Source organism: Mobula hypostoma, chromosome 6 (assembly GCF_963921235.1).
Source record: "Mobula hypostoma chromosome 6, sMobHyp1.1, whole genome shotgun sequence".
Classification (NCBI taxonomy): Eukaryota; Metazoa; Chordata; class Chondrichthyes; order Myliobatiformes; family Myliobatidae; genus Mobula; species Mobula hypostoma.
The window spans coordinates 36,452,390-36,465,136 of NC_086102.1; the positions used below are offsets into that span (position 1 = coordinate 36,452,390).

Here is a 12,747-nt window from a genome sequence, read left to right on the forward strand (position 1 = left end):
TGCATATTTGTTTGGGTTTGTAATGGGAAATCCTATTAGGCTAACAGACTCCACACAGCTCAATCTCTTAACATCATCCTGGTATGCACAGCTCTGCATTAGTAATAACAATCACAGCATCACCCTGTAATAATGCTCACCAGAGCAACAATTAACAAGAATTTCGGTGTTTGAAAGGGATTTGTTGTAGGGAAATGTGAGGACAATTGGAAGACAACTTGGGTGATTTTCTTAATGTTAGATGATTAGGAACTGCAGGGAAGCAAAGTAATTTATGTTCATGAGAAAGTAAAGCTCCTAAAGTAAACTGCTGGAGGAACCAAGCAGGTCACAGAGCATCTATGGAAGCAAAGAGATGGTCAGGGGTTACTACTGGACTAATTATTGGTATAATAAGCAATTTTAAGAAGCCTATTAGAATGGTAGAACAGATTCGAGGGGCTTTTTTTCTGCCTCGTGGTTATCCATATTGAGAACTTTGGAGTTATCACATTTTCTACTTAGAGCTGTTCCATAAACTCTGCAATCTAATAGCAACACTTTTTCTTCATCTTAGTATTGTGTGGTTGATATTACAACAAGAATATATGAAGCTAATCTTGAATGAATTAGATTATGCTAAAGAGAGAACAAAATAATGGTCAAGCAGAATCTATACAGAGAAATGGAGTCAATGTTTCATGTAAATGACCTTTCATTAAAATGGTTCACAGAAGTGTTAACTTTGTTCCTTTCATTATTTTCCAACAAATACTTCCAGTGTTTATTGTTTAATTTCACTTCTGTGATATAGTAGTTGAATAATAATAATATTAATGATTCCTATATTAGTGTTTGCTGAGGTCTAAAGACAGAAAGGTATTGGCCCTTGAAGGCATTCTCAACATGGTAATCCTATAGACAGTGGCTGTGAGGCTGTAGGGGTTATGAAGGGAACTGCCAGATTTACTCAATGTGATTAACAGCTTTGTTAGAGCTGTTGGGGAGGGTTTAAACTAATTTGGCAGGAGGATGGGAACTGGACTGTAGAGATTCAGGATAGAATGGATGGTTAAAAAAGCAAAGAAAGCATGCAGTCAGACTGTCGAGAAGGGCAGGCAGACGATAGGACAAAATTACAGCCGGCAGGGTGAGTATAAGTGCACTAGGAATGCAGAATCAAAAAGTATAGCAAATATAGTACTCAAAGTGTATTTGAATGAGTGCAAGAAATGAGGTAGATGATCATGTTGAACTTTTGCAGATTGCCAGGTATGATGCTGTGGCCATCACTGAATCATAACTGAAGGATGGTTGTAGTTGGGAGCTGAATATCCAAGGTTATATGTTGTATTGGATGGATAGGACAGTAGATAGTGGGGGTGGCATGGCTCTGCGGGTAAGGAATGGCATCAAATCAGTAGACAGATGTGACACAGGATTGAAAGACGTTGAATCCTTGTGGGTTGAGTTAAGAAACAGCAAGAGTAAAAGGATCCTGATAGCATTTACGTACAGGCCTCAAATGGTAGCTGGGATTTTTTATACTTTATACTTTATTGTCGCCAAACAATTAATACTAGAACATACAATCATCACAGCGATATTTGATTCTGCGCTTCCTATTCCCGATTTGGACTACAGGTTACAATAGGAAATAGAAAAGACGTGTCAAAAGGGCACTGTTATGATAATCATGGGAGTTTTTAACATGCAGGTTGATTGGGGAAAATCAGGTTGGTTATGGATCTCAAAACAGTGAATTTGTTGAATGCCTATGAGATGGCTTTTTAGAGCAATTTGATGTTGAGCCTGCTAGGAAATCAGCTGTACTGGATTGGGTGTTATGTAATGAACTGGGGACGATTAGGAAGCTTAAGGTAAAGGAACCATTAAAGGCAGTAATCACGATATGATTGAGCTCAACTTGAAATTTCATAGTGAGAAAGTAAGGTTTGGCTTTGCATTATTTCAGTGGAGTAAGGGAAATTACAGTGGTATGAGAGAGGAGCTGGCCAAAGTTCATTGGAAGAAGCTGCTGGCAGGGATGACAGCAGTGCAGCAATAGCTTGAGTTTCTGGGAAAAATGACGAAGATGCAAGATAGATGTATTCCAAAAATAAATAAATACTCACATAGCAAAATAGTCCAACAGTGACTGACAACGGAAGTCAAAGCTAATGTTAAAACAGAAGAGAGGACATACAACAAAGCAAAAATGAGCTGGAAGGTAGACCATTGGGAAGCTTTTAAAAACCTACAGAGGGCAACTAAAAGAATCAGTAGTAAGGAAAGGATGTTTTTCAAGTATATATATAAAAAAAAGAGTGATGAGAGTGGATATAGGGCCACTAGAAAACTAGGCTAGAGAAAAAAAATGTGGGGAGGGAGGTGGGACAAGGAGATGGTAGATGAACTAAGTGAGTATTTTGTATCAGTCTTCACTATGGAATACACTAGCAATATGCCAGATGTTGAAGGGTGTGAGGGAAGAGAAGTGAGTGCAGTTACTATTAGAAGGGAGAAGGTGGTCAAAAAGCTGAAAGACCTGAGTCACCTGGACCAGCTGAACTGCACCCTAGGATTCTGAAAGAAGTAGCGGTAGAGATTGTGGAGGTATTAGTAATGATGTTTCAAGAATTTTTTGTCTCTGGCATGGTTCTTGAGTACTGGAAAATTGCAAATGTCACTCCACTCTTTAAGAAAGGAGGGAGGCAGCAGAAAGGAAATTACAGACCAGTTAGCCTAACCTCAGTGGTTGGGAAAATGTTGGGGTCAATTGTTAAGGATGAGGTTATGGAGTACTTGGTGACACAGGACAAGATGGGACAAAATAGGGAAAAGCTTGCCTGACAAACCTGTTGGAATTCTCTGAGGAGAATACAAGTAGGGTAGATAAAGGGGTTGCGGTGCATATTTTATATTTGGTTTTTCAGAAAGCCTTTGACAAGGTGCCACACATTAGGCTGCTTACTAAATTAAGAGCCCATGGTATTACAGGAAAGTTACTGGCATGGTTAGAGCATTGGCTGATTCATAGGAGGCAGTGAGTTGGAATAAATGGGTTCTTTTCTGGATGGCTGCTAGCAACTCTGCAGGGGTTGGTGTTGGGACTGCTTTTTATGCTGTACAGTATATCAGTGATTTAGACAATGATGGCTTTGTTGCCAAGTTTGCAGATGAAATGAGGATTGGTGGAGGAGCAGGTACTGTAGAGGAAAGTAAGGCTGCAGAAAGACTTGGACAGATAAGAATGGGCAAGAAAATGGGAAATGAAATACAGCGTTGAAAAATGCATGGCCATACACTTTGGTAGAAGAAGTAAATGGCAGACTGTTTTCTAAATGGGGAGAAAATCCAAAAATTTGAGATGCAAAGGGACTTGGGAGTCCTTGTGCAGAACACCTTAAATGTTACTTGCAGACTGAGTAAGTGGTGAGGAAGGCAAATGCAATGTTAGCATTTGTTTCAAGAGGTCTAGAATATAAGAGCAAGGATCTGATGCTGAGGTTTTATAAGGCATTGGTGAGGCCTCACCTTGGGTATTGTGAACAAGTTTTGGGCTTCTCATCTCAGAAAAAAATGTGCTGACATTGGGGAAGGTTCAGAGGCAGTTCACAAAGATGATTCCAGGATTGAAACGGTTATCATATTTGTAGGCTTTGGGTCAGTGCTCGCTGGAATTTGGAAAGATGAGGGGGGATCTCATTGAAAGACTCAGACAGAGTAGATGTGGAAGTGACGTTCCCTATGGTGGGAGAATCTAAAACAAGACAGCACAGCCTGAGGATAGAGGGGCGTCCATTTAAAAGAGAGATGTGTAGTAATTTCTTTAGCCAGAGAGTGGTGAATTTGTGGAATTTGTTTCCATAAGCAGCTGTAGAGGCCAGGTTGGTGAGTATTTTTAAGTCAAAGAATGATAGGTTGTTGATTGGCCAAGGCATCAAAGGTTACATGGAGAAGGCTGGGGAGTGGGGCTGAGGAGGGGGATCAAAGAAAGGATCAGCCGTGATTGAATGGTGGAGCAGACTCAATGGGCCAAATGGCCTAATTCTGCTCGTATGTCTTGTGGTCTTATGATATTGAAGTCCTACTGAGAAAACGGACTGACAGATAGTTGACAGGTGGGAGTAGAGGGAAGGGGTGATGAGGTCTAGTTGAGGTGGGCATCCAGAAGATCTGCCAGGGTAGCCATCATCAGCCTCTGGCAGGAGGTTGAATGGAGCCAGATGTCCACAACCTCCATTCTGAATGTCTTGTGTGTTTCTGTGCCCAAGAGCAGCACAAATCCCAGCAGGAGACCAGCACCTTCAGGTTCAGGTGACCACTGCTGTGGAGGCACACACAAAGTTTTGTTGTTTCTGTAATCTAGATAGAGGTTTGTTCCCTGCTACAAGAGACCACTCAAGCCTCTGAAGGTTCAGTGGTATGCCACAGGGAGCAGGTTAAAGACCTCTTTGAGCAAAGGCATGCTGCTTGAGAACAGACATTGGATATGGATGCTCTCCATGAATGGCTCATGGTTCAGTATAGAAGAATACTGCACGAGTAGTTGCATGAACAGCATGTCAGTGGATTGCATCGCATAGTTCCAACAGATCACTCTTCTTAAAGGGCAGAGAGATAACATGCTGGAACACATCTCCTTTCTGCGGGTGCAGCTAGATCCCCACTTGGAGATCACAGCCCCCTTCGTCCTGGGCAGAGTTCAGCTCAGATTACATTGAGAGCTGAGTCCAAGTAGAAGATTGAGGACAGGAATGAGCTGGAAACTGGGATTCAGGATTTGTCAAACCAACTTAGCTCCAGGGTTGGAGGTTGAAGTGTTCTCAATACTGTCATTCACTGCATCATTGCCTTCTCAAATGCTCTGAGAGGTTGTCTGATGTGCAGATTCTAGATATTGATCTGAATTCTTACACTGCTACAAATATACCTCCCAATATGGCCTTCAGACAGCAAGCTTGGTTGTGGTCCACAACCAGGTGTCTCAGGATGTTCTTTCTTTTTTTTTCCCTGGACACCAGTCTGGAGCTGTCCCATTCTCTGGTGTGAGATTCCGAAGTCATCTGTGGTGATTCAGAGAGAAAACAATCATTGAGAAGCCATGGAAAACTAGCATAAGAGTTAAAAGTGGGGGGCCACAAAGATGTTGGTATGCAGAGTTAAAAATAATGTCTTTTAGTTTTTGTATGGATTCTACTTTTTTGTTATAAAGCATTCTAAGCACATTTTTTTACCTGCCCCAGAGGATGGTAGAGGACTTGATCATCCAAGCTATTTCAGGAGAGCTAGATAAGTATTTGAAAGATTATGGCAGGGCAGGTTTGAGGAGCCTGGTGGTCTACTGATGCCCAGTCTCTCTGGTGAGGGAGAAAGGACACTTGTGCAGTAGCTGCTTGTGTTAATGTATATGTATACCTTGCAATGCCTTAACTAACAACACATCCATCATTTGAGCCAACTTTGACAGAGTGTTTCTGCTGTTAAAACAACCCTGGTACTTTTGGCACTTCTTGTGAATCTTAAAAGGTATCTGACCAGCTGACAATGGGCTCTGAGACATAGGTAGTGCATGTTTCTGGTTGTAAACCACTCCAAAACTGTTTTAAATGTCTTTCTAACCAACTGTATGAATTTCTTTGTGCAAACCCAAGTGGCTAATGGTTTAGTGCACCAAAAAAAACTTTGAAATTTAATATCACCATGTTCCATTCTTATTTTCTATATTTACCAGATAAATATCAACCCTGCAAAAGATTTGTGTTGTGGTAAATAGAATTATTATTTAGTTATGGCAATGGGATGAATAAGTTTTATATGCATCTAAATTTCTTTGATTCTGTGAAAAGAAAGTTTAGTAGCTTGCAGATTTTTATGTTTAGATATAATGTGGTAGTTAATACCAGCATGCAGTGGGGTTGGGAGGTGGGAAATGCCTGTGCAGGCAAAGGTATTTGAAAAACATATGCCGCATTCTGCAAAGCACTTTTAAATTGCAGCATCTGTTGTGTTTTGATTAATATTCAAGTTGTACTGGACATGGATGACATTGGTTCCGTTAACTGTCATTGGGCCCGAACTCAATGAGCTGGATCCTAACAAAATAGGAATAATCCTTACAAAATACGAAGAAACTAGACATGGGCATAACTAACCTGTCCAATCTCTAAATTCAGGCTGGAAAAGATAGATTGTTTTGTGAGAAGCCCAAACACCCTTGCATTTCTGCAACAAATGTAAGAGCAGGCTCTTCATTTTGCAATAATCACATAAAAATAATGTAAGACAACAAACCCTAAGACTTAATAATTGCAATTTAGAAGAATTTTTACTTTGAGCTTAAAGCTAAGTTGTAAGTTAACTGAGATGATGGTGCTCCCATCCATTCCTGGTGAATGCGGGACAGAAGCACCAAATGGAGCTTCCACATCCTTGTTTTAAATCACAGAATTATGAGTTAGATGGTAGTCTCTCTGCTAAGTGTATTTGTTCATCCTTACACAAAGAAAAGACGTACCAGTTACAACCAGGTTCTGTTCCTCAGAAATGTTAGAAGGTTAAAAAAATTGGTATGTCCCCCTTGACCCTTGCCATTTTTTTTTTATTGATGCGCTCTAGAGAAGATCCTATCTGAATGCATCATGGTTTGGTATGGCAACTGCTCTGCATGTGACCGCAAGAAACAGCAGAGAGTTGTGGATTCAGCTCAGAATATCACAAAAATCAGCCTCCCTTCATTGGACTTGCTGCCTCAATAAAGCACCTATCCCAATCAAATACTTTATCTACCCTAGATATTCATGGTCCAGGGTCTACATGGTCTGCTCTTTATCAAATTATGGTATTGCTTTGCACTGCTGTAACTATATGTTATAATTATGTGGTTCTGTCAGTGTTAGTCTTTGGTTTGTGCTGTTTTTCTGTGATGTCACTCTGGAGGAACATTGTATCATTTCTTAATGCATGCATGCATTTCTGAATGACAATAAACAAGGACTGAGTGTTCTCATAATCTAAAACAAATATTCTCTCTTCTCTCTTCCATTGGGTAGAAGATACAAAAGCCTGGAAGTATGTACCACTAGGCTCAAGGACAGCTTCTATTCTATTGTTATAAGACTAATTCCCTAGTACGATAAGATGGACTCTTGACCTCACAATCTCGCTTGTTATGATCTTGCACATGCACTGATTGTTTACCTGCATTCCATTTTCTCTGCCATCGTTACACTTTATTCTACATTGTTAATATTTTACCTTGTACTACCTCAATGCACTGTGAAAAGAATTGTTCTGAATGAATGATATGTAGCATGAACTTTTATCTGTACCTCAGTACGTTTTACAATAATTAACCAATTCCAATTCATAACTCAAGCTGTTCACAACTCAAATGTGGCTGCTCACCAGAAAATTTAAGTAAAAACACGGGCCAACCAAGGGCAACGTGCAGTTAAACCAGGGCGTTTAACTTGCCCATTGAGATTTCTCTGCAAGATGAAAGAATGTTGCCTCAGACTGATTTCCCTCACTGCAACACATGCTTGCAACACCACAAGAGCCAGCAAATCCAGCTCACTTGTTCCCAAATGCTCATTTATATGGACAGGCGGTACATAAGTTGGGGATTCATAACCTGGGGAGTAACTATAAAACTAATTTTATATTGGCCGATATCCTGATTAAATATATTGGAAATGGAAGCAGCAACACCTAGTGTCATAAAACCAGTACTGCAACACCAATAAATTCAGTGATGTTGGTTGTGTGTGTGTGTGTGTGTGTGTGTGTGTGTGTGTGCGTGTGTAAGTGACAGGACCTCCATACAGAGAAGCACAAAGCTAGGCTGGAAAATCTAGAAAGCGCATGGAACAATGCCATTCACAGCTCTTCAATGAGACATTCAGTAGAGGAACTAAAATGTACTTTCTAGGACAAGTCCAGATTTGGGGGATGAGAGCACGGAAGTTCGAAGGACTGTCAGGGATCTGTTTGATGGAAGTTGAGGGTACACGATGATGCTGGTGATTGGGAATGGTATTTAAGGTGGTGTCAGACAAGTCAGATTAGGAAGTGTAATCATCAGCTGGGGATGCTAGAAGTATAGCATCATCAGGGTTGAGATGGGATTGGTGATTGAAAGTTGTGATTGTGGTTAGGACTTGGATGATTCAGGTGGTTAATGCACCGTTGCTTGGATCAGGTGGCAGATTGGTGGGTGGGGTTGTGGGAGAAGAGGAGGATTGAGCAAAGGCCACAAGCTTGGCGTGAAGGGAAGTTATTCAGAGGGAGAAATGCTTATTTCAAGGGAATCTTTCCAAGTAGGGTTTGTATATATTAATGGATATGTTGTACTTAAATGTAATAGAATTTGTAATCCACGATCAAGAAAGTTTTCATTGACACACATTGATGTAACTTCATGCATGTCCAAAAAATTGGTGTGTATAGTTGATGGCAATTCAGTCTCAAGAGGAAAATACAAATAGAAAATGATGAAATGACACTGTTCTATTCTGTACTGTTGTATTCACACAACAATGTTGACATAAAAGCAGATATTCACTGCTCCAAGATCTGTGGTATGTTTTATTGCAATAATTCTTTAGTTCCTCATCCCTGATCATGTAACCTTAATACAATCAAAGCCTGTTTTTAAACCTCACAGCCAAGGGACCAACCTATTCCTATAGCATAACCATATAGGCCAGCCATTCTCAACCTTTTTGCCCTGGAGGACCACATGAAATAATTATCAGGTCTCAAAGAATGGCATGATAAATAACTAAATAAGAAAACCACAAAAAATACGAAACTTCGCAATAAGTTCACTTCTAATCGATACAATCCACCTTTTGCAACGTTTACAATAACAGCAAAGAGGCAGGCCAGCAGCTTAGTCATGGCACATAAAGATTCCTTCTTTAAAATGAAAAGTTCCATCCAATCTTCTACTACACTGGTAGAGTTAGTTCGTTCCCATAAGTCAGTCAGCGGCTCATAAGGGGAAGTTGGGGGAGGTAATTCAGGAGGGAGAGGCTGACGTCACAGCCCAAGTTGGGAAAGTCTATTCAATGCTTGGAAGAGCACTTCACGCTCATCGGCAGCCTACCGTCCTCTCCTCCATGCAATACAGTACTCACTAATTATCAACGGCCTCTCCTATCTCACGTCAAAAACTGAAAATGACTGGACCAAATAAACACGGTCCTACTGCGCACTGCCATACTGGGCTGGAGAACTCTAGCGAGATTATTAACAGGGCTGCTCAGTCCCTGCCCACCACAGTGAGCACTAGCAATGTGCACAATGTTTATTTTTTAATTTCAATCTCTTTCAGAACCCCAGTTGTCGAACCCTGATATAAGCATTATAATGTAGAAAACCAGATTGATGTTTTAAAGGTTAGGTGTCAGTTATGAGCAAGAGTAAAGGGTCATAATCTTTAAATGGCTAAGAGTTAAAGAGACTTTGATAAATTGTTGAGGCAAGATCTATTTGCATTGTTGAGCAACAGGATTATCAAAAATTCTCTATTGCTGGGTGAAGATTGTGGCTGTTAATCTTGAAAACAAAGCTAGTTATTTTTTTAAAAGGATGAGATTTTTGTGATTTGCGTAGTGACTGGTGAGATTCAAAGCAAATTTATTATCAAAGGACATACGTATCTCCGTGTATTTTCTTGTGGGCATTCACAGTAAATACAAAGAAACACAACTGAATCAATGCAAAACCGCACGCAATAGTGACTGATGAACAGCGATGTGCAAACGACAACCAGCTGGGAAAATAATAATGATAATGATAAATAAACAATAAATATTGAGAACACAGTTGTCGAGTCCTTAAAAGTGAGTCCATAGTTTGTGGAATCAGTTCAATGTTGGGTGAGTGAAGTCATCCCCTCTGGTTCAAGAGCCTGATGATTGAAGAGAAATAACTTTAGTGAGTGAAGCTCATTTTGTTACTTAGCATTTCTGTTTGCATATGACTTTAGTTTACTTGCTAATTTTTCTGTAAATCACTTTTGCCTTTTGTTTCCTCTCCTGACTAGTTCTAAAGTCATGACTGTAGCCTCTTATTCAACTGTCTAAATTTTCCTTTTCCTTTTCTGTTTTGTGTAGCTTTCTCGTGTTTTCTTACTCTTGATGTGTTGCATACTTTGATCACTTCTGATGAAATCTTTCATCAAAATGTGAAGTTCTCATCCCATATTACAGGATCTAACCTGAAGGGAAAGTAAGAAGAGAATTCAGCCTGTATGCTGCGGTAGTCAGGATGGGCTCCATGATTTGGGCTTATCACTTACACTGATATTCTCAATATTCTCCATCAGTGGGATAGATACAAAATAACAGCAGGTAAATGGATACCTTTTTATGTAATTGTACTTCTGTTTTTTTTCTGCTTTCAGTTCATGCAGTGACCATTGTGACTGCAAAGGTTGGAGAAACGATCACACTGCCTTGTGAGGCAGAAAAAAGAGTGGACTTGTACTTGGTGACATGGAGACTGGTAAGTAATGTGCATAATATATTGGTTTCTTTGACACATCATAGAGCCAGTTCAAAGATTGTAAATGCCTGTGGGTGATCATGTGATCATGTGGTTAATACCTCATGGAGTAATCATGCGATCATCTACCACTGGCTCTCTCCTCGTCTGGTGAGTGACCACCAGGCACTTGTGCTGAGCGGATATTTGAAGAAGCAGTTGTGTCTCCTTGTTGCATCAATACCAGCCAAGTGGAGCATAGGATCTTTAGTACCATATAATAAAAGGTGTTATTTTAAACACTAGCTTAATTTGTCACAAGTACATGGACACATACAGGGAAGTGCATTGTTTTGTGTTAATGACTAAATCCGTCTGAGGATTGTTGGAGGGTCAGCCCACAAGTGTCGCCATGCTTCTGGCACTATAATGGCATGCCCACAATTCACTAACCCTAATTGTACATCTTTTTGTAATGTGGGAGGAAACGGAACACCCAGAGGAAACCCACATGGTCACAGTGAGAACATACAAACTCCTTACAGACAGCAGTGGAAATAAAACCCCAGTCAGTAAAGCTAGCGCTGTAAAGCGATGGCACTAACCGCTACCCTACCATGCATGATAAGGATGCTATTTTAGTATTATTCATTTCTGCTCAATTCATTCTGAGATGTTTTAATGTAAGAAATGAAAGTGAAAGATTATAGCTGGGAGCCTAATGTCCAAGGATACACATTGTATCGAAAGGACGGTCAGGAAGGCAGAGTGGTGGCATTGCTTTGTTGGTTAAAAAAATGAAATCAGATCATTAGAAAGAAGTGACATAGGGTCAGAAAGTGTTGAAACTTTGTGGATCAAGCTAAGGAACTGGAATAGTAAAAAGACCCTGATGGGAGTTGTATGCAAACCCCCAAACAGTAGTAAGAATGTGGACTACAAATGAGAAAGGTCAATAGAAATTACATGCCAAAAAGGCAATGTTACAATAGTCATGGGAACTTCAATATGCAGGCAGATTGGGGAAAATCAGATTGGAGCTGGATTGCAAGATGGGGAATCCCTAGAGTGCCTTCAAGATGGCTTTTTAGAGCCCACTATGGTTGAGCCCACTCGAGGATCAGCTATTATGGATGGGGTGTTGTGCAATGAACCAGAATTGATTAGAGAGTTTAAGATAAAAGAACTCTTAGGAGAAAGTGATCATAATATGACTGAATTCATCCTGAAATTTGATAAGGAGAAGCTAAAGTCAGATGTATCAGTATTACAGTGGAATAAAGGGAATTACAGAGGCATGAGAGGGGAGTTGGCTAGAATTCAAAGGTCAAAGCTTCATTTATTATCAAAGTATACAACTTAGAAATTCTTCAGTTCTCTGGGTAGCCATGAAACAAAGAAAGGCAGCATAATGATCAACCCCCCCACCCCCAAAATCACACCAGTCTGCAAAAAAAAAGAACAAAAACAGATCAGGCACATCAACCCCCAAATCCCTCCTCCCGCACAAAAAAAACAAAATGGATCAGGCACATTGACCCCCCAAGTCCCTCCTCCTGGACAGAAAAGATGAACAAAATGGATCAAGCACATCAATCCCCAAATCCCTCCTTCCTCACGAAAAAAACAAAGTCAATCAGACACATCAACAGCCCCAATATCCCCTCCCACACAAAAAAACGAGAAGATTGGGTGAAAAAAAACACAGAATATAAAAACCGTTAAGTCTGGTAGGGGGAAAGGAGACTATAGTGCAAAGTCCAAATCCGGTATGCAGAAAAAAGCCTGGACAACACTCTCTCATCAGCAGGGCTTCCCCTCTCAGGTACAGAGCAACCATTCAAAAAGCAAGCAGCCAGTGCTCACGCTCTGTACTCGTTTAGATATTTCAATCCCCCTCGTCACTTTAATTGGCGAACAATGGGAGCTTTAATCGGTGAAATGGAGCCAAACATTGGCTTGCGTCCTGACCTGCAGCCTGCCCCGATAGAAGGTTGGCGCAGACTGCCTCTGCTTCTTGGAAGCCCCTCAGAGACTGCAGAGTGCTGGAAGACCTAAACAATCTCCAAACCTACATACTCTCCTCAATGTTTCAATCACCTTTAATCATGCTTTAATCGACAAATGATGGAAGCTACGATCGGCGAAATGGGGTCAAACATTGGCATGCATGCCATCCTGCAGCCTTCTTGCCATGAGGTTCATTCATGCTGTCTCTGACTCCCAGAAGCCTCTGAGACTACAGAGCGCTGAAGCACCCAAACAATCTCC

The 12,747-nt window shown here is 40.7% G+C and overlaps 1 protein-coding gene across 1 annotated transcript in view; it reads left to right on the forward strand.

Annotated features, from left to right (window-relative positions):
* alcama (activated leukocyte cell adhesion molecule a) overlaps positions 1-12,747 on the forward strand; it is a 353,749-nt gene that overhangs the window by 257,985 nt on the left and 83,017 nt on the right. Inside the window, exon 2 of the mRNA XM_063050584.1 lies at positions 10,397-10,497. Within this exon, the coding sequence (XP_062906654.1) occupies positions 10,397-10,497 (101 nt within the window). The remainder of the gene's footprint in view (positions 1-10,396; positions 10,498-12,747) is intronic.